The sequence below is a fragment of the Hydra vulgaris genome, chromosome 01 (genome assembly GCF_038396675.1).
Source record: "Hydra vulgaris chromosome 01, alternate assembly HydraT2T_AEP".
NCBI classification, from domain to species: Eukaryota; Metazoa; Cnidaria; class Hydrozoa; order Anthoathecata; family Hydridae; genus Hydra; species Hydra vulgaris.
This window is the reverse complement of record NC_088920.1, coordinates 18,444,226-18,468,051: the sequence shown is the minus strand read 5'-3', so window position 1 is coordinate 18,468,051 and position 23,826 is coordinate 18,444,226. Positions and strand designations below refer to the sequence as shown.

The 23,826-nt window shown below is 27.3% G+C and overlaps 2 protein-coding genes across 4 annotated transcripts in view; one reads left to right on the top strand and one right to left on the bottom strand.

Moving 5' to 3' along the window:
- The first annotated feature begins 634 nt into the window (after positions 1-634).
- Positions 635-16,319, top strand: LOC101236326 (N-acetyllactosaminide beta-1,3-N-acetylglucosaminyltransferase 2). 3 transcript variants are annotated; one of them, XM_065787525.1, is made up of 3 exons: positions 635-772; positions 12,821-13,743; positions 16,099-16,319. In XM_065787525.1, exons 2-3 carry the CDS (start codon positions 12,873-12,875, stop codon positions 16,308-16,310), a joined length of 1,083 nt encoding a protein of 360 aa, XP_065643597.1. In that variant the 5' UTR covers positions 635-772; positions 12,821-12,872; the 3' UTR covers positions 16,311-16,319. The 3 variants fall into 3 exon arrangements, with proteins under 3 accessions (XP_065643597.1, XP_065643599.1, XP_065643598.1); XM_065787527.1 differs by having other exon boundaries at positions 643-772; positions 12,962-13,743; XM_065787526.1 differs by lacking the exon at positions 635-772 and having other exon boundaries at positions 12,728-13,743.
- A 5,591-nt stretch (positions 16,320-21,910) lies between these two features.
- LOC100199780 (long-chain fatty acid transport protein 1) overlaps positions 21,911-23,826 on the bottom strand; it is a 54,220-nt gene continuing 52,304 nt past the window's right edge. The window contains exon 10 of the mRNA XM_065787523.1: positions 21,911-22,683. Within this exon, the coding sequence (XP_065643595.1) occupies positions 22,370-22,683 (314 nt within the window). The 3' untranslated portion in view covers positions 21,911-22,369. The remainder of the gene's footprint in view (positions 22,684-23,826) is intronic.

Here is a 23,826-nt window from a genome sequence, read left to right as displayed (position 1 = left end):
GAATTCCTGTTTCTTTTTAGATCTGAAAGCATGGTTTTTCTTGATTTTGCAAATCAACTACGAAGCTTTGTTGATGGAAAGACAAATGTTGTTTTCTAAACGTCATTTTTCTGAAACACAATATTTTGTTTCATTTTTAAGGCAAAAGTGTATAGAAACTTAAAAAATAATTTTTTTAAACTATATTTAGTAGTTTGATTGTTCAATTTGCTCAATTTACTCTAAAGGAATGATTTATTTTGTTAGTGTGCGATTATTTTATTGTTTTTTGCAGTCAATTTTATGCATCATATTTTTAGATCAATTGTGCTAAATTCAATAGGTTTAAAAAGCAATTAATTCACCAATACGCGAATAGATTTTTTAAACAGTACTTGATAAGATATCTAAATAAAAATTTTAAATATTTAAACGGATATTTTAACAAATTTTTTTCAAGTGTACGAATATTTTTTTGCATACTATATGTATATATACATTCTTTAAAGTCGTTTTTTAGTTAATAAAAGATTAAAGTTTTATTAAGAAATTCATCCATTTTAAAATTACAAGCGAACGTAATGTTTAATAAAAAAATAATTTCTTTTGTTTGATTTAATAATTTGTAATATTCCTTTTGACATAGCATATGTTATTTTGATAAGCATATTTTCATTCTAATAGTAGTTTTGAATAAAAAATAAGTTATTTTTATTTCTACAACATCAATGTTTGTTTATAGTTTATGGTGCTTTTATTGTTTATTATGCAAGAGAAGCGTTTGTGGTTGATGGTAAGAAAAGATCGTTTCTTAACCTTTATTTTACTACGAAAGAATATAATAAAGTGTACGAATTAAAATACTAAAAAAGATATATAAAAAATTTATGTAAATAATGTTATATGAACTTGGTTCATGTACATCTCAAGTGTTTGTATATTGTTTTATTCAACCAATTAACCATTCATTAAATTTTACAATACTTCTAGCCGTTACATATATGTTGTTCATATTTTAACTTACATAAGTCTTGCATTGTGGGTTTTTAATAAAGTACGTCATACTGTATGGAGGACAAACTTGAAAAGGACTTTATGACGCTTTGTGACAAAGATTGGAGAAGGGATTGTGTGTAAAAGATAAAATTTGAGACTTACAAAAATAAAATTTTGAGCCTTTTTAAAATATTTGTAAAATGTTTTTTTACATGCTTATGAATTTTGTAATGATATACTTAAAATATAGTTGTTCCAATACTTTTTTAAACTTTCACTCAAGTGAATAACAGGGCCATTACTAGGGAGCACCTTAATAACCAAAAATAATATATTTATATATTTATATATATATATATATATATATATATATATATATATATATATATATATATATATATACATATATATATATATATATATATATATATATATATATATATATATATATATATATATTTATATAGGTAGATAGGTAGATAGATAGATATGTGTGTATGATCTATACATGTGGTTTAGATAGATAGATAGATATGTATGTATATATGATCTATACATGTATACATTGATTTAAATGCGCTCTCCAACTTTTTAAAGTTACTTTAAGCATTACATGTAAGCATTATTTTAAATCACTTTTATTAAGGTATTTATTTTTATTTGGATTGCAAAGAAAATTATTTATTTGCATTTTAACTTTGTTCAAATTGTAATGGTCTGATAATTTTGAGGTAATCCACCAATCGATTTCGAAAAATATTTATTACTTATATTTAAATTATAGTTTAAAATAAGTATATATTGTTATTTGTATATTTTTTATTAGTTGTTCTTAATCGATAATCTTTAAAGACAGAAAAAGGCAAACCATGTATGGAAGTAGTAGTATTTTCATTTTTTAAAAAACCAAGTTTACACCCAACAAGACTGCAAGCAGCCATTAATTAAGTTGAGAGTTACCAGGGTAAAGAGTAGAGTTAGAGAGCAATTAAAGCAAACAGAAGACCTAAACGTTGTGAACAGAAGACCTAAACAGAAGACCTAAACAGAAGACCTAAAAACGTTGTTACAGAAAAAATTGAAGACTTGAGAGAATTTAAAAGCACTAGTGTTCGAGGAAAAAAAACTAGACGAGTAATAGTTTCTTAGGCATGAAAAAAACCCTTACAGTTATACAGTGCAACCTTGCTGAATGGTACGCGAGATTGAGATTTGGCTATAAGAACAAGTGATGATAGCTCGCTTGAGCAGCGATTATGGTAATATTTTTAGAAGAGAGAAAAAAAATTCAAACTTACGAAATGAGACAGAGATATAAGCTTGGAAGCTACTGCAGGTCCAATAGCATTTACAAAGTGTTTTTGGACATTGTCTAAAGAAGAAAGAGGGTCTTATTAGAAGATGCAGGCCAAATGTAACAGCAGTATTCCATACAAGGTCAAAATAACAATTTATAAAGTTAAGGAATGGAATCAGGAGAATACAAAAATGGCAAGTACGATAAAGATAAGAAACCTTCACAAGTAACTTTGCAATTGATTGCATATATACTTTCCATGGTCAGAACCAAAATCCGCATTAATTTTCAGAAAACAATTTGTTTTACTCAAAAGAAGGTTGCTGATAATAATATTTAGAAGAAGAAATTAGCGATGTTAAAGAGCAATGGACAATGTTAGAGGGCGTTAGGCCATATTAGAGGGCGTTAGGTGATGTTAAAGGGGTCTAAGGAATCTTACATTAAACACACAAAACCACTTAAGCCGTTTTCCAGCAGGTAGTAAAGTGAGATTCAATAAAGCTGTTGCTAAATAATTTAAAAAGTAATGAGCTATCAAAAAAATAATCTTATTTAGTGAAAACAAACTTGCATAAATTTGGTTTGACATAATTTATGTCGAAACAAATTTGCCAAACCAAAACAATTGGTTGCTGAAATAAAGTTGAAACTTAAAACAATCTGAAAATGGGTTCGATGACTGCTGCAACCAAAATATCTCTTTTTTTGATGCACTTAGAATATATAATAAGTCGTCTTTAACTTATCAGACATAAATTAATTATATCTATTGTTACAATAGTTGTCGTTTTAATAACAGTTTCGGAAAGCCAGAAGCAGTAGGGTATTCAAACTTTTTTTGATTAGGAAAATATTCAAACACTCGTCCTCAACTGTCTTTGCACTCAAAATGGATTTAAGAAACTTGTAAAAACCCATGAATTTGATTCTTTTGTTAAAGTTGGAGCTGAAAAGTGAAACCAGTTTCCATTTTTAAAAAGCTCTAGAAGTTGATATTCACCACTCTCTCACTTATATCTTGATTGTTATTTTTATTCACTGATTTGCCTAGATAAAGACTAATTAATGATGTTGAGCAATAAAAGCTTCATTAACTTGTCAACGTTCTGGTTTTTACCTCCACTATGCTTTGGTGTTTATCTTCGCCAAACTTTAATACTGTTTTAATTAGCTATGTAAAACAATTAATGTTGGGCAAGAAAAATGTTTTTTGTGTTTGCTTGTATAGAAAGATGGTGGGATGTTATCAGAGAAGAGTTTTCAATTGTGTCTGAATACATTGATCTATCTCATTGAACCAGACTATATTATGCTGAATCAAGAAAATCTTTTAATAAAAGATAAAAAATGGTTTGCTAATCGAGATCATCACCGATCACGCGCTGAAATATCATTACTTTACTCAAGATGTAAATCTGTCAAAATTATAATTTTTTAGAATCGAGGAACTCATATTCGTTTGTAATTCCACCTCGTTTTTTTTTTGTTGATATTTTTATGTAAATCTAAAGTATCATTACAAGAAGATATGCTCGCTTTTAAACAGCTTCTGGACATTCTCTTGCTACTATCCAACAGTAATCTGCCATCATTGAGGTGATCCATCAACCCTGGTACCACTTTTTCATCTCAGCCATCTCCTGATGATGGTATTTTATTAGCTCTGTGGTTTCCAAAAAAATACCTCACCACTAATTTAAAATTCTTCCATTCAGTATTCTCATCTCCTTCAAGGGTGTTGTCAAACTGAATGTCCATCATTAGCTCACGTTTTTTTGGACCTATAAATACGCCTTCCTTGATTTAATCTAGGCTTAACTTAGGGAACTTGAAAATCAAATATTTAAATGCTGCGTCATCTCAATCGGGGGTCTTTATAAAATGTTTTATCAAGGCGAGTTTTATATGTAGAGGTGGCAGAAGAATTTTACTGCGCTCAATAAGTGATATATGAGCCACATTCTTGACACCAGATTCTAAGGATTGTCTCTTAGGCGCCTCCCGTTTGATGCAATAACCGCTCTCGTTCGACTATCCCGCTCACAGAGAAAGCAACAGAATTATGTACAACAAAGCTGCAATCCTAAATTAAGTACTACAACTTTTAAGTCACCACAAAGCTGCCATTGATATTCTTTGTACTTTGGACCAGATCATTAAGTTCATTTTGAGAGTTTCGATGAAGATCATTGTCAAACCAGGGGTACATCTTCCAAAGTTGATGGCTCTGAAGCTTTTACGTTGTCATTGGCATCATCATCACTGAACTCAGGTGGCATGATGGTTGGTAGGTCTTGCACAGGAAGTCATTCACCGTGGGGCACTGGTCTCAAGGCACTTAGAATATTTGGATATTGTATTGATTATGTCCTCTTCTTTGTAATGCCATGATCTATGGAGGGTACCATGCAAAAGTAACAGTTGGTTACATCATCCGTTTGTTTACTCCAAATAATGGGAACCGGAAACGGTATGGCTCGTGTTTTGCCATGTAACCAGTTAGAAAACCTTACACTACAAGAAGTACAACAAATGTGAGGAGCCTAGGGTTTATCTTAATCTCCCAACTCACAACCACAGTACAAATTTTTTTTTATTTATTTATTTTGCCGTTGATAAATATTACAAAAAAGAAATTACAATAAAAGAAAAATCCTGGCCGGAGCAAGAAGAAGACAGGTTGTCTTATCACCGAGCCCCGTCACACAAAAATTTACATGCACAATAAATGATAAAAGACAGTATAAATACAAAAACAAAAACAAATCAAATACTTCAGCAATAAAATAATTTGTTGCTAACAATCTTCCAGCAGAATAATTTTAAAAATAAAAAGTAAAAACGACAGAAAATCATGAAAGTTATAAAAACACACAAAAAAAATGCGTTGTTTAATTAAAAAAAAAAAAAAAAGCAATATATGTACACATAAGTATTTGGGCTGATTATTTAATATCATCAAAAATATGAACAAAAAAGGCAATTTTATTTTCATTATCTTTTATACTAATGGTTAGAAACCATTTTAATAAAAGCTAAAGAAAGTGATAAAGATTTAATTTATTTTCAAGCGATTCAGCCCAAACCTTTAAATTGTTTTCAAAAAAGGTATTTGAAATCTAATATATCGAATTCCATGTTCAGTAAATACCGTTTTGAATCATCCTTAAAACTTTGCAAAGTGCAGTTTTGTTTTTTACTAAAGATTGGAAGAAATTTTTTCCAAACTAAAGGTCCCCGATATTGAATTTGGTACGAACTTAATTTAAGAAGGTTTATGGGAACCACAAAGTTATTCACTGTAAATTTGGTTGGATATTTATGGGAGATTTCATTAAAGTAGTAAGCTTTCTTCAGAATGGTAAGCTTGAGAATTTTTACACTTGTGATTTTACTCTGCTCATTTGATAGTTATAATTGGTATTTGACCGAAGATTGTATTTTGTGAAAAAGCCGATGTTAAAATATCAGAAAATGCTTTTGGCAGCAAGTTATTCTTATATTTATACACAATTCCATGATCAACAGTATCGAATGCCTTAGAGAGATCGATAAATACTCCTAGTACTTGTTTCCTTTATCAAAGGACATATTTTATTGGAAAGTTCAATAATAACATGTTCAGTAGAGCAGTATCTCTGAAATCCAAATTGATTTTTGTATAAAAGCGAATTTAATGAAATGTAATCATAAATCCTATTAAAAAAATACCTTTTCAAATATTTTTGAAAAGACGGGGAGTAGTGATATTGGACGGTAGTTGCAAACAGAAGGACAATCACCATTTTTAAAAACTGGGTAAATTATGGCTGATTTTAATTTATCAGGAAATATACTATTCTCAAATGAAACTGCTATTAAATAAAATAATGGTTTACTTATACTATCCATAACATAGATAGCTACATTACTGGTAATGTCGTCATATCCACATGACTTGTTACGCTTTAGTTCAAATAGTGCTTTGTTAAGTTCGTGTTTATTTTTGTATTCGTGTAATTTTTCATTAGATATGCTAGTCGCGGCTTTCTCTCCCAAGTATTCATCAAACACTTTAGTTGACTGAACAATGTTAGATGCAAATCTACAATAAAAACAAATTATAGTTTTTATTGTAGATATATATGCGCCTAGACAGTTGCATAGATTTATCTTATGGCATATGCGCCTAAAGTCATAGTAATAAGATCTAGGATTTAGGGCCGACGACACGGGTTTCTGAGTGGAGGGGCACAATCTTCAATATCTAAAAAAAGTACTCTATATCTAGAAATTAAAGAAAAAAAAAATATGAAAAAGATTCTTTTAAAAAAAAAGTGTGCGTGTAAGGTAGAGGGCGGGGTGCCAGTACCCCTGGCCCCCCAGTATAGCCTTGGGATTTATCTTCATTCAACTTTGATCCGGCAGTTCTTTGTACATAAAGAAGACTTTGATAAATCCAGTCTTCATCAAAGTCTTCTGCGCACGACCCCTGGTGACAAAAATTATGGACAAAAAAACAAAAGCAAATATTTTTATTATATTATTTTATTTTATTATTATATTTTAAGCACACTTTAATAGAGTGCAAAATGGCTTAGTCAGGTCAAAATATCTTATTATTATCACTCTGATATTAATTATTACTCTACCTAATTTATATCAGATTCTTATTTTTATGTTCAAATATAAAAATAATATGCTACCAAATTCTTTTTTAGACATACACGGAAAAACTTGAAAAATCAAAAATTAAAAAAAATGATTACAGTAAATAAAAAACAGAAAAATATAAAAAAACAAAAAATGTAATAACAGTAGAAATAGTAATTACAAAGCTAATTACCAAAAAGTTACTTCTAAATTTACTTAAGTTAACTTTTTACATAGACATTGATATACTCCAAATGGCGCTGTTAAGGAAATCTGCGAAAAGATTTTTTTTTTGAATTTTATATGTTGTTTTGTAAGTCGCGGTTTTAGAACAGCTTTTTTCCGTAACATATTGTTAGCTGTTAGTTTTCTACGCACAAGTGATACCGATGCATGAAGTCCATTTGAAAGCTTCCATTCCCTTCTTAATTCTTGCAACGATATGGTTAGATTTTTCTTTGCCAACCTGATTAAAAGGCTATCATCATTGGGTGTCGTCAAACGCGGTCTTCCAGAACGATGGCAATCAACGTAAGATTGAATCTTTGAATCTTTTGATGATTGTTAGCACTGAACTATGTGATCGCTTTATTATTTTTCCAATTTCACGAGCGGTTTTACTTTCCTGGTGAAAATGCACCACTTTTACACGATCTTTATAGGTAATAGCTTTTCTGCTCATTTTTTCAAAAGAAAAGAATTTTTTTTTGTTTGAAATTAAATCCTTTTTTTTTTAAAATACTTTTATTGGTTTTTTGGTAATGACTCAGGTCATTAATGGAATATTTAAACAAAAAAAGGTAAAAACAAATTAAAAAACACGTTTTGGTCGCATTTAGCACAAAAATTCTTTATGGTTCTTAACCTTTTTACAAAAAAAAAAAAATTTTTAATTAACACTTTTATTATTATTAATAATATTTAATCCTTATTTTTATAGGTTCTAATAATTAACTTTCAAAAAACGTTCTATTCAATGTTCCATTGAATACGTTTGAAAAAAAAAAGTTTTTACAAAAATACGAACACTTACGGGGACATTAGCATTATTGGGGACATTTTATTCCCCCGTTTTTTTTTGTCCCCGTAAGCATCGTTTTTTTGTAAAAAAAATGCCCCCGTAAGCAACTTTTGAAGATAACGAAAAGTACATACATCGACTATCAAATAGCCTGACTCGCAGCGGAGTGCTGTTACATCGGCTGAGGGTTTGGTTTGGGTCAGCGTTGAATTAAGGCTAAGGGTTAGAGTTACGGCAAGGTTTAAATATGGTTATATTACTGTAATTAATCGTTTTTGTAAATAAATGAAAATAAAAAAGAATTATAATATATAATAAATAAATAAAAATAACATAAATATAAAAAACATATTTTTATAATAAAAAAATTTAAATATGTATGAATAAAAATAAAAATATGATAAAAATTAAAAAATGATTATATTTATGATAAAAATAGTATAAAAAAAGGAAAAAAAAACAACAAAACGGAAAAAAAATAACATGTTCCCGTAAGCGGCGACTAGGAGTATATATATATATATATATATATATATATATATATATATATATATATATATATATATATATATATATATATATATATATATATATATATATATATATATATATATATATATATATATATATATATATATATATATATTGGTGCTCCAAGTAGACCTTTCGGTCTTTTCATAGACCACCGTGGAAGAGAACCAGGAAGTTCACGTCTCCCTAACCAATTCCAATCGCCAATTAGAAAGTCTCCTTCCTTACCAATATCGCTTATTGGGCTAGAGCCGGCGACGAACAACGAAGCTCTTGATTAAGCCAGAACTCTAACCACGGCTGCATTATGCATAATATAATTATCTCACTTATAGGATACTCAAAATAAACAGTTTCTGCACCAAAATGTGCCATAGCGCACCATAGCGTAGAGTAACTGTAAAAAAAGAAAAAAAGGATAAACTTATGTCTATTTCAGCCATTGTTTTAAGAAAAGGCTTAAAACAATGGCTGAAATAGACATAAGTTTATCCTTATTTTTATTTGCATTAAATTGACTTTATTTATTTATTGCATAAAATTAACTTTTTTTTCAACTTTCAGCATATATACAAAAAAAGCAAACAACAAACTGCATGCGCAATTTGCAATACAATAAACAACGTATGACGTAACGCTTATATAACATCCAATAGACACCATTCATTTATTTTAACAAGAAGCTTTATATTCGTTTTTTTTTTTTTTTTCATAAATTAAAATCTATAGCAACTTATAATTACAATAATTATAAATAAAGCTAATAATTATTTATATTTAAAATACTGTTATCAAAAAAAAAAATATTTTAAATGGTTTTTTAAATTGTTTACTTGAAACTACTATGACTGAATTATTTACATTAACCTGGTCAAAATAGTTGAAAAAATAGTGGTAGGTTTGCAATAATTCGCATTGAGCTGAAAATTGGTACAGACGTTGGGGACATTATTAAAAATAAATTATAAAAAGTCCCCACCGGTTCCACATATGCAAAAAAAGTTATTCAAGGTAAAACGATAAAAACTTTTGTCGCTTTGTTAGTGCATTTTATCATCTACAGAAAAAAAATAGCTTCTTCGGTTTTTCTCTGATCTTGGATTGGAACAACAAAATATTGCTAAGTTTTAGGGGGTTTTATTTTCTGTTAAGCCGTTCTAAAATAAGTTATATTTAATTAAAATTAGGTTCTTATAATTGAATTGGTGAGAAGAAGAACAGTACTAGTCCATTTTTTGTTATTTGCACTTTTTTTCATTATTTCATTTAACTTATGTCGATCTCTCTATGTACTACAATAGTAATACTAGCCCATCTTTCTTTCATTATTTTTTGCCTTATATTTTTGCCAAACTATAACTGATTAAAACCTAAACATTGATAATCTCGAAATAAAAATATTTGGACTAGTACTGTTTTTCTTTTCACCGATTCAATTGTGATATGTTAAAAAAGAATTTAAGAGTATTAATTTTTTTTAATTTTTGGTTATTAATTTTTTTAAATATAATTTTTTTTTTAAAGTCGTTTTTATGAATCCTGTTAAGAAAAAAATTAACTAATATACTTTTGCAAGTTTTTATAAACTAAATTTTCTTTTTAAAGTTTAAAACGCTATAAAATATTTCATCGCGTTATACCAAATTAAGTTTGTCTTAAACGATATTCTGTCTGCCTTTTGCAGTTAATACGTTTGGTTATTGTTAAATATTTCTTATAACGAATTGTACTACCTTATACTTTTTTATAATTCGTCGCAATTATGTTTTATTTGTAGTAAACTTTTAACAACAAGTGAAACAACTTTTGTTGATCGTGTAATGAAGACTTTAATTGATTCTTGTGTTGATAGAAATGACGGGCTCATTGAGTACGAACCAGAAGTCTGACATTTCATGTGCAGTGCCTAAAAGTGTATATTCGGAAGAGTGCTATTGCGGCATTTAAAAAACCGCAACAAATAGATCAAGCCAGTGCATCCAAAATTAGTCCACCTCGTACCAGAGCTCGAGTGAGTGAATCGAATTTTTTTTTTTAAGCATATTGTTTATTTTGAGGCGATGAAGCGAATGAAAAGATTGAAAAAAAGAAAGCGCAAAATGTAAAAAGTTAAAGCGTAAAATTTTTAGTTGTTTTTCTTGAGTTCAAAGAATGGTCGGAGTCGGTCTGATGACGTAGCAAAACTTGTTACTGCACGCATTGAGTATGAATATGATTTAGTTGCTACTGAAGCTAGGTACCATAATAGTTGTTAAAATGGGTCGTCTTTAAGATGAATCTATGAATGATTCAATGGAAGAAATATTTAGGTATATTGAAAATAGATAATCAGTTTTTATTGCAAGAGTTAAAAAGTATTAGCAAAAATTCAGATTTAGACTTATGACATTTAGATTTATGACAACAGAACAATTAAGATTGAAATTCAAGTATTGTAATAAAATTATTATCACTGAAAGATTTAGTTTTTGAAAGATTTAGAACAGGTAGATTAACTTTCATTTGTTTGTTTTTTTGACAATCATTGCAATATTTTTAACCAAACTTGGTATGAGAAAAAAAGTCAAAATAAACAATTTCGAATCTTAAAAACGAAGAACGATTAACGAAGAAACGAAGAACGATTTCGAATCTTAAAAATTACGGTAGCAGTCATTTGAAAGAACATCTAGTCATTAGTTTTTGATAATATAAACATTTTCTTTTTTTAGAGCAAGAGAATTCTTAAATCGAAATTACAATAAGGTCTCTTAGTATTCTTTCATTGACGGTTTAGTTCAAAACGTCTCATACAAATCTTTTCGTCTTTTAATTTATGCACATTCTACAATTAATCAGTTCAATGAAAAACTAAAAAAATTTGAAAAACAAAGATATACAGCAAAACTATGGATACAACGTTTTAATACGGTGTCGATTACAAAGAAGTTTATAAGAGCTTAACGCATGGGAGATTGGTAAGCATCTTCTTGCTCTATATGGAGCTCCAAATAAAAATTGTTTGAGACAAGTATAGATATATAAGTTTGTAAAAAATACGCGTAACTATAAAAGAGTGCAACTATTTTGTCTTCTTCCAACGTCTGCTTCTGCAGGTCAACACTAATGTCCAGTATACTATCAAGCTCAGGTATAGATAGGCAATCAACTAGACCCAGCAGACTGGGGATGGAAGTTTGTAGGTAATGCATTGGAGCCAATTCAAGCTTTACTCCTACCTGCTCCGGAAATACTTCTCAACACCATCTTTTGCAATTGTAAAAAGGGTTGTGGTGCAAAATGTAGCTGCAAAAAAGTCGGGTTATTGAGTTCACCAGTGTGTACTAATTGTCGAGGCTGATCATTCTCCAAATTTTTTTCACATTTCCAGCTGGAATTATAATAAGAAGAGAAAGAAGATGAAAAAGAAGAAAAAAGCAAAGAAGATGCGCATACTTCATGCATATTTCCTGCATATCTTCTTTGCTTTTTTCTTCTTCTTCAACTTCTTCCTTTTCTTCTTATTAAACTAGTTGGGAATGTAAAAATGACATATCAGCTGTCTCATCAATAATATCATTAAAATCTTCATTTGTTGAAATTAGTTCAACATACATATGTAATAGTATATAGAATAATTCTAATATATAATATATAAAACACAATATACAGATTATGTTGAATAAGACTTCTTCAATTTTAAGATTTGTAATATCTCAGGAATAGTAACTCTTAGGGAAAAAAAAATAAAGACAACTTTTGCAGATAATTTCATGATCTAAAACTTTTGCTTGATCTATTTTTATTTTTTTTTTATGATAAAACTTACCGTTTACCGGAAAAATATAAAACTATTTTTTCAACCTTTGACCTCGAATAAGTTTTTTCACAGATGCAGGATTGGTGGGGATTTTTAATATTTTATTTGTAATAATGTCCCCAAGGTCTGTACCAAATTTCAGCTCCATGCAAATTATTGTAAGCTGAAATGTCTATTTTGACCGGACTACATCAAATACAAAACCTTTTTTTTATAAAAATAAAATTAGTTAAACATAGTTTACTAATCTTGCACTTTGGTTCACCTGCTTGTTGGTTCACGGACTACGCAAACTAACAACAATGAATGTGCAAAACTTTTCAAGTCTTTCTTTTTATATTACTTTATGGTTAATTTATAAATTTTTGTCGTTTTGTTTATTGATGACTGGTATTTCAAAACAATAACGCAAAATAGGAAAATCTTTACTGAAAACAAGCATTTACTATTTACTTTGTTTAACTTTGGTTTATTTTTCTAGTTTAATAATGAAGAAGTCCAGGGTTCGTGAACCTCGTTAATTAAGTTTACTTTATTACACTTATTATTTTGTTATTTATAGACTTTGATAATAAGAAGAAACACGAACTGCTGAAATAAAAATATTAAATAAAATGATGTTTACAAGACTTTATCTAAAAATGATATTTTACATCTTTTTATTTCTGTTTGTCATTGGAACTTTCGTTTTTACTCGATTTAGCAAAGATTTGAAAGAAAAATACAATGTATCACTATTTCATACCGCACAGTATATTTTGCAAAATGGATTTTTAATGAAACCTGATAAAAATAATACACTTTTATTAAAAGAAGACGTAACAAAAGAAAACGTAGCAAAAGAATTTCAATCTTTATCTCATATTTATTACGATACAATTGAAAAGGATCAAAACTCCGTTTACACACTAATTATTTTGATATCATCGTTTATTGATCATAAAAAACGAAGAGAAAAAATACGAGAGTCATGGGGAAACCCCAAAATTTGGAATACGAACGACAAATTCATGATTGTTTTCGTGACAGGAAAAGTTGAACGCGCAAATTCAATGATGGAATTGGCTGAGGAAGCCAAAGTAACAAAAGATATTATTTCTTTGGATATACCAGAAGATTTTTATTTGTTAGCTAAAAAAGTTATAATTGGTTTTATATGGGCAAAAAATAACTTGAAATTTAAAGCTATTTTAAAAGGTGATGACGATATTTTTATAAATCTTGATAATGCAATTAATTTCATTAATCGGAATGAAGAAACTTACGGATACTTTGGACAAAAAATGCATAATCAACCAGTAGAACGAAGTGGTCGTTACAAATTGACAAAAGAAGAGCACGAAAAAAATGTCTTTGATCCATATTGTTCAGGAGGAGGATTTATTTTTACCAACGCTAGCATTTACAAAATTATTCCATTATTTGACATAGAAAAAATATTGCGAATTGACGATGCACACATTGGTGAACTGGCATTTCAAACTGGTATGTTTTGTTTTTTATATTCTTGGTTTTTACTTAACTTTTAGTTTAGGTTTTTTTAAGTTTTTTGTTTTTTTCTTCAGTTTACGATGTTAGTGGTGGTTTGTAAAATAAAATAAGATTATAAAAGACATACTACAAGAAAGACTACAATATATAAACTGCCTTACAATATATACAATATACAAAACTGTTTACGTGATACTAGTATAAACTAGGTTTCCGAAAAGATCTGTACGCTTTTAAAATTGCAACATTAAAAAAAAATAAACAAACGTATTTAATTATGATATTTAAATATACAAAAGGTCCAATATACTGAGTAAAATTAATTAAAATTTTAATATGAAGTTACTAATGATCCATTATGCTGAAGATATAAGACAACCACATTTTAATTGCAATGTTAATAAAATTATAGAATGAATGAAGTTTTTTTAATTTAGTTTTAAAAATAGGAAGTATAGAAAAATTAAAATTTGGAAATTTATTTGGTGTGCCATGCTAGACAAGAATAAAATGAGGATAGAAAACTAAGAAAGAATAATTTCAGAATAGAATGTTTTATGATAGAAATAAAGAAACCTTACTAGAAAAGAATTTTTACAAAAGCATATTTTTTGGCAGAAATTTTGAAAAGAAACTTGAAATACTTTCTAAGAAAGAATATTTTTTAATAAACGTAAACAACTTGCTTGGAAAGTATTTTATTTAATAAATGCGAAAAACTTGATAGGAAAGCATTTTATTTAATAAATCTAAAAAACTTGCTACGACAGAATTTTATTTCATTAATCCAAAAAAAATCATAACTGTAATTACCAAATTCTTTCTTAAAATTTCTTTGCTAGCACGTTTTTAAAATTTCTTTTCTAAAATTTCTTTGCTAGTACGTTTTTCCAATTTTCTTTGCTAGAAAGAAAATGACTTTTACTTGTGCGATTTCTATCCTAAAAAAGTCTTTGCTAGCAAGTTTTTCATTTTTCTTTGCCAGAAAGGATATATGTATTTCTTTCTTCTTTTCTATCCTTCAATTATTCTATCCTAAAAAGTAATCATGTTTTTTTTTATTATAGCAAGAATTTTCATGTTTCTTTCCTAGAAAAGCTTTCTTGAATTCTTGTCTAGAACCGGCCACCATTTATTTAACAGAGTGCGCAATAGACCATAAAATTTGATCTACAAAACGGTTAATTTAAAAAACGATTATTTCCTGATATGCATTTGTTGATGGGTTTCAAAGAATATTTGTCGTTTAACACATATAGAAAAAAAAAAATTTTATATATATATAAGTAAAGCATAAAATAAAAAATACATTAAGGTTCGAGCTTTTGTTTTTGTTTTGATAAGTTTGGGCTTTATATAAAATAATCAATAAACGTTTTCTCCAAATAATATTTGATCGACATCTAAATGTTTTATAACAATATTTCTTTTTACAACAATTTCAGAAATAAAAGTTTCACACTTTGTTAGATTGTAAACAATTTTTTGAGACTGAATGAAATGGAACCAATTTTGCTTCGTTTTTATTTACATTTAAACCAATTAAAAAATTGATTGAGTTCTTTATTTGCAGTTGGAAACAGTTCCTAAACATCAGTATTAGTTTCATCTGTTAATATTACACTCCTCAGTTTAAAGGATTTTTGGAAGTCATTTATTTAGATTAAAAATAGTAGTGGTCGGTGAATAGACTCATGGAACATCACAGCTTATATTTAGGGGTACATTTTACTTACTGTTTGATAAAATGATTTTAAACTATTTTGTAATATTTTTTTTTTAAACCATAGTATTTCATTTTAGATTAGATTAACCAAAATTTAAACGCTATGGTTAAATGTTTACGATCAGATGGTTGTACCAAAAACTTTTACGGCTTCATAAAAAAGTTCCACAAAATTTTATAAGAGTCCAAAGTATTTTTTAATTACATAACATTTTTTTCCTTATCAAAAAAAAAAGTCTATCAAAAGCAAGTTGTCAATAAAGGTGTTTCAATAAGTAGCGGGCGTAAGTGTTTTAAAAAAATAATTTTTTTTTTAATAAATAAAAAAATGAGATTTCAAAAATTATTTTCAAAGAAATTATTTTGGAACGATTATTTCATTTTAGTGTTAAGTACTCACATATTCATCGAATTACGAACAAAATCATAAAATAATTGGCTAGATTGTTTTTTGACTACTCCCCTTTATGAAGGAATTGCTAAATATAAGTTGTAAATATAAGTTTTAATGATTTTTAGAGAACTTGGATTTTAAATGAAAAAATGTTGAAAAAAGCATTTTTAGTAAAACAAATACTAAAAATAAATAAAAAATTGTATATAAAAAATTTTTTTCACAACAGGAATTGTTGCAAAAATGACACAAGGCTTTTATATGTGGAATGATTGGTGCGAATATCTAAATGATATCATAGTATCACATCCAGCTGACAATCCAACATGCATAGACTTTCTGTTAAAAAGATCAATGATTGACAACGGAAAACTTCCTCGAGATTCTCACGTGGAAAGCCAAAAATATTATAAAGATGTTTCTTTGTTATCAAAAAAATAAAACTGAAAAGGTTGTTTTTGCTTTGTTCTTTTTATCCTGTTACTTACGATTAAAGCGATTACTTACGATTACGATTAAAGCAATGAGTATGCTTGTTTAATGCTTTGACTGTAACCACGTTTATTATACCTATACTATCTACACTCTATTTGTTTAAAAAAGAAATTTCTAGTAGACCTTTATAATTATTTCCTTAAAACCTTTTTTTTTAAATATTGATAATTATTTATTTATCAAAAACCTGTTCTTTTAGCCTTAAGCCTAGTCTTCACAACATCATACAAAATAAAGTGTACCTTTTTTACCCACTCTTTAATAAATAAGCCGTGTTGTATTGGGTAAAGTTCTGGCTTCAGAACTGAAGTTCTGTGGTTCAAAGCTGGCTTCGGCCATATATGCATCATTAGTAAGGAAGAAAGCGTAAACTTTCTAGTTAAATCCTATTCCGCCGTGATAATTAGCATTGAACATACCTTTTATAACATACAACCGATGGTTTGAAATATTAAAAAAAAAAATTAATTCCAGTTTACGTTTATAAACCTTCTCATAATGATATTATTATTTTGTTTAAAAATTTGATTCAGTAACTTTATTTATGCAAAACTCAATAACGTTTTGTACTTAATTTGACTTTTTTTTTAAGGAACAGTAAATAATTATAATTAACAGATGCAGTGTTGCTGATTGCATATCTGTTTGATAATAAATTTAGTAGTGATTAAGTTCCACCCTAGTTTTCCCAGTAATCCCAGTTTTTCAAAAGATTCGCAAAAGTTATAGTTTAGAGTTCTGTCTAAAAACCAAGTGGTTTGCAGTTCGATGCCGGCTTCGGCTAGATAAACGGCATTGGTAAAGAAGACATCTATTTAAATATTTTTTTTCGCAATTCTTAGTGATAAGACAGTAAAGATTTGTAGGAGAACCTTAATAAACCACAAAAAAAAAACAACTTAAAAAAACTTATGAAGTAAATAGAAATTAATAAATCGACACAAAGATATCTTTTTTTTTTCTTTTTACAATAAGAATTATTATATATTTCAAAAACAAATAATATTTATCTCCAGTCTCCAGAATATATAAATGTCCACCACACATATTTACAATATCTAAAGTGCTTTAACAATGCTGTTTTACGCATGCGCGTTTGACAGTGTATTAAAATAATAAATTTAAAAATTCGTGATTTATAATATAAATTGCTGGCTATTAACCCATGCATTTAAAAAATATACGCAAGTCCATCGCACCACAGGGCTACTATGAAGTTGCTTTTGGTTGTCATCGAAAATATTTAATAATATATTATAATAATACTATGAAGTTGCTTTTGGTTGTCATTGAAAATACTTTAAAATGCATTATAATAATACAATGTAGTTGCAAGGAAACTCGCAGAAGACTTTTCATCGAGAACCATTAAAATACAAAGCAGACTAAAAATTTTAAACTAAAAATTTAAAAAGTAAATTTATAAAACACACATTAACTTTTTGAGGTCTACTGTTCAGTAATATTTTACTATGTATAGTTGCTGACTATATATATATATATATATATATATATATTTTTATTTTATTTTTTTTTCTTTATTTCTTTTTATAATTTAAATTCTTCTTATTTCATTTTATTATATTAATTGTTCTTTTACATTTAATACATATCGATAGAATTGGTTTTGTTAATTATGAGATAAACTTTCAGTTTTTTCTTCAGGGCAATTTGATTATCCAATTTAGTAAGTTCTATATTTTTAGGTATTATTTTGTTGTATAATAGGGGCCACGGTATACAGTTAAAAATTTCGAAAATTTTGTTTCTTTTATGGGCAATGTGAAGTTTCCTTTTCCTCGTGTGATATATCTGTTGGTGTTGGTTTGAAAAAAGTCATTGGTAAAATGAGTCGGGACAAGTCCCAGGTTATATTTGAGCATAAATAAAATATTTTGGTAGATGTTTGGTAAATTTGATAGATATTAAAAGATTTCAAGTTTTTAAGTAAAAGATCGGCATGAGTGAATTTATTTTTTATTATAAATCAATCTTAATGCGTGCTTCTGGTGTATATATAGAGAATTAAGTTTAGATTTATTTGTACTTCTCCAGGCAATATTAGCAAATGTTAGATAACTTTGTATATAAGAAAAGTAGAGAATTTTTAGATTCTCCTGGGAAAGTATAGGTTTGACTTAATAAAGTATGCCGATACTTTTTGATATTTTTGGGATATTTTTTATTTTATGCTTTTTTATGGGCTTTCCAAGAAATCGTTTCGTCAATAATTATCCCAAGAAATTTAATAGTTTCACTTCTTTCGATGTTTATGTTGTCGATTTCTAGTAATAGTTGCATGCTTAGTATTTTGTTTTTTTGCTGGTTGGAATGAAACAAAATGCATTATTTTTTTCTGTATTTAAAGATAACTTATTTACTTCAAACCAAATGTTTAAACTCTCAATAGATTCAAAGAGATTTTCAATTGATGCTGATGAATGAAACAAATTTGTGTCATCAGCAAACATAATTGCATCAAGTTTTTTTTGAGGTTGCGGAAGATCGTTAATATAAATTAAAAATAAAAGAGGACCAAGAATGGAACCTTAGAGAACTCCGCATTTTATTTTTAATAAAATTGAATATTTATTATTGTTCGAGATAACACAGATAACTTTTAGACCAATCTAGGCTAGTATTTTTTATTCCTTATTTTTCCATTTTTTAAAGAAGATATCATGATTAATTGCGTCAAATGCTTTAAGGAGGTCTATAGAAGTGTCTAATACAAATTGCTTTTTATTGAAAGAATCTTAGATCTGTAGCACATTAAAAAAAAATTATATTCATAAAAAATTCCTTTATTTTCTGAAATTTGATTATTCAATTTCTACTAACGATGTTATTAAAGATCTAAATTCACTTCCAGTGGCTAACTCAAAAGCAAAATATTAGTTTTTGAATTTTATGGTCGTGTTGTGTTCAACAAAACTAAAAAATATTTATATTATAAATTTGGTGGTAGTGTTCCATAAATGAACTACAGACGCCTAAACTTGCTAAATCTATTTGCATTAACAAAAGTTTATAAAACAAGCTTTTTTATAAAAGTTCTTCAGTTTTCTTACTATCTTGGTAACCCACAAATGTATGTTAAAGAGAATGAACATGCAAAAAAAAATTTCAATGTGCATTTTAAAATCAAATAAGAAATATATTGAGTAATTTTTAAAAAGTTTAAAAGTTACTAAGTAAAAAACATTTTTACTTTAAATATCCTTCAACCTTGATGTAGCACTGCGAATCGTTGCACATCATTTAATATATGAGGAACTTTGTTACGCAAGCTTTTAAAAGTTTTGAAGTTGTTATACTAAAATGGCAGCTCATATTATGTTAAGTTAAATTAAATTGCACGGAACTGGCGTGCTCCGTAAGTTAAATTAAATTGCACGGAACAGGCGTGCTCCGTAAGCCCATCAACAGCTACTCGGGCTAGCTCGTGTGTGATTGCACAGAAGATAATGCAATGTAGTAATTGTGATAATAGCTGAGTGAATTTTGCTTTGAAGCAGTTAATACTTATAGAACTGACAATTTATTTTATTTATTTAATTTTTTTAAATTCTTGACAATGATTATGTCTAGTTTTTGTAAAAATAGTTCGTAATTTATTGCAAATGATCATAAGTTAAGTACACATCAAACAGCCTTTGCACAATGGTTTGAGCGCTTGCTTTAGAAGCAAGAGGTTTTAACGGTTCGCCTTCTTCCTTACTAATGACTTGAAATTTTTCCAGATATGCTTAGAGTTAAAAGTTTGTCCAGAATATGTTCAGAGATCTAAGCGAACTCTGAACTTAATAGTAAAAAATATAACTATATAATTATATTAAAAAAGTTCTCTAGTCATTGTTTAATGGAAGTAAAAACTTTTTAAAGAAAATTTTAAATAAAAATTGAAGCACCGAATGTCAAACAAACCAGAACAAATAATAAAATTAACTATATCTATCTATATCTATTAACTTGGTTGCGAATCAGTGATAAAATATCTAGAATCCACATAGTAAGGGCCATAAACAGTATAAAAACATTTCAAATCTTTAAAAAATGTATTAATCATTTCAATGCTTCATCGTATGGATGATATTATTTTTTCGTATGATGAAAATTTGAAATCAGCTTTAATTTAAACAGTTCAAACTTAAAATATTTATTTTTAAAATTAGTAGTAACAAGATTGTTAATAAGAGACAGACTCACGAGAGGACGCGATTGAAATTGGCTTTTACTTGTTTACCTACATTACCATGGTTAATAGTGTGATGTTATACATGATAAACTCGTGCAAAACATGTTACTAATAAAAAACTACTGTACGACTAATAATTTGGCCCTGGGACTGTAGTAAAATTTAGGTTAGGACCATATTTATATCTAACAAAAGTATTTTTTTTTGAAGGTATAGAAACTGTAACCAACCTTTTTTGATCTTTTTTAATGATCTAGGCACGCACACCTGAACTTTGTCATCATTTCGTAAAGTATGTTTCTTTTATTTTTTTAATGTTGATATTTGCCTTCAGTAGATAAATATTACAAAACAAATATATTACAAATAAATTTTTACAAATTAGCGCATTTATGGATTACCCCATTTTACTCATGGGGTCATCCATTAATACGTCATGGTAAATTAAACTTTTAAATAGAAGATCGCTTGCTTTCTTGCGCGGATATTTAATTAAATATTAAAGATAATATCTTAATAATTCTCTGTGGAAGATGTGACCAATGATCTACTATATTTAATTAAATTACTTAATAGATGACCCCCGCGTAATTTATATCTTAGCAAATTAGTTTTTTTTCAAAACTTCCAACGCAATCACTAACTTCCAAAAATAAAAATAATTTTTTTTTTTGAAAAACATTGAACATGATTCGGATTTCTATTAGTATTCATAATTAACTTAATTAAGCATAATTAACTTAATTAAGCATAATTAACTTAATTAAGCATAATTAACTTAATTAAGCATAATTAACTTAATTAAGCATAATTAACTTAGAGTTGTTTCGAATATTATGTAGTATAAAAACAATACAAACCAAAATGTATAATTAAACAAAATCAAGGCCTTAACGAAAAAATCAAAGACTGAACAAATTTCAAAGCAGCGTTAAATTTTAGCACACTTGTGTACAATTTTTCTATTTTGATTTCAGCTGTACAAAAATCATATATTGAATATATTCATATATGTTATTTATAATATATTCATATATGTTATATATAAATAGTTGTTGTCCACTAAATAACCTTCGAAACAAGCGTTTTTTTATTAGTATATTTCTACATTATCATTTTTTCGCATGAAAACAAGCATCTCTAAAAAACAACACTCGAAATAAAATTATGAACAAAATACGAATATACTCCTGCTGCTCTATTATTTCCCACAGACTTTAGGCTAGTCAATAAATACTTTATTTATATCAGACTAATCAGACGTTAAGTAATTAACGGCTATCTATACTTATATTTCTTGTTCCTGACCAGACTTTGACATGCAACCTTTCAATTAACGACTACAATGTAACAACCTATATAAGAATGTATTAACAGTAAGCGTATTAAAATATTTGTTTTTTTAACAAATCGATAAATATTTTCAATAAAAAACATTTTGAATTTTTATTTGATATAAAGTATATTTTATATTTTGCAACAAAGCTTTGCTTTTGTTTTGTTCCTAAAATAGATTATCGCTACAATACCAACGATTAGAACCGATATCAACGCGTTTTTGATTTGCATCGCAGCCACGAAACAATGCAAAACCAAAATATGCACCGTCGAGAAATCAAAATCGAACTTTATGTTACAAAATGCGATAATATGCAAGAACATAATCGAAATTCATGATGCGAAATGCGATAATATGCAGGACTAAAATCGAATACCATGTTGCAGAACGCGATAATAAGCAAGATTAAAATCGAACTTCGAAAGTCGAAAAGATTAAAATCGAACTACATATTAGGAAATGCAATAACTAAAATCGAATCTCGTGTTGCAGAATGCGGTAATATGCAGTTATATCTAATACTTCGTAATGTCCAGTTCTCTGATTATTATAATACAAGCGATCATGAAGAACCTTTTTTGGATCAAATCCTTCTGCCTTTAATTGATATTTTTTCAGTTTAAAGGTGTTAGTCTGTAAAATATTTTTTTCAGAAGATAACCTAATGAACTGAGGGCGAGCATAATTTGGTAATTTATTCAGTAGTTCAGCTCTCAACAAACTTAAATCAACAGTAAAATCAGGATCAGCAATACATGTCATGGCGGCTTTTCCTTCTATTCCTAAAAACAATTAAACATCTATTATATATACATGTATTTATTACATATATGATACATGTATGAAATAATTTATTGTTAGATTTGTTATGAATTTATTTAGTAAAACAACACTAAACTAAATTACTATATATATATATATATATATATATATATATATATATATATATATATATATATATATATATATATATATATATATATATATATATATATATACATATATATATATATATATATTATATATATATATATATATATATGTACATATATATATATATATATATATATATATATATATATGTATATATATATATATATATATATATATATATATATATATATATATATATATATATATATATATATATATATGTACATATATATATATATATATATATGTATATATATATATATATATATATATATATATATATATATATATATATATATATATATACATATATATATATATATATATATATTTATACATATAAACAATTTTAAAATGTAACAGAGCAATAAAAAATTAGTAGAAAATCACTTGACAAAAACTTTTCATTTAACACTGTGTTTCATCAATAAAGACTTATCACAAATGAAATCCTATTATAAAAGAAAACATTTATTACTTTTCATATAGTAAATGTTTCATCTACTATAAAGTTCATTTCTAATGAGCCTTTATTGATAAAACAGTGTTAAATGAAAAATTTTTGTCAAGTGATTTTCTACTAATTTATATATATATATATATATATATATATATATATATATATATATATATATATATATATATATATATATATATATATATATATATATATATTTATCTGTGTGTGTGGGGGAAATGAAAAGAATCATGGATAACTTACTTTAACTATAAAACGAACTTTTTATTCAAAAAAAAATTTTTAGCTACTTTTTTTGCGAAATAAATTAGAAAATGATTTTACAGAATTTTGTTGTTTCCTGAAAATTCATAAGAGTTTTTACGTTTATGATCATTTCCTCGATTTCAATGTTACAAGTAGGAAAGATTTTATTACATCTTTCATACTTTTATATATAGTTAAAGAGGTAATTTTGATGATAATAAAAGCATTTTTGTAGAGTTTTTAGATATCCTGGTCACACCTGGACACA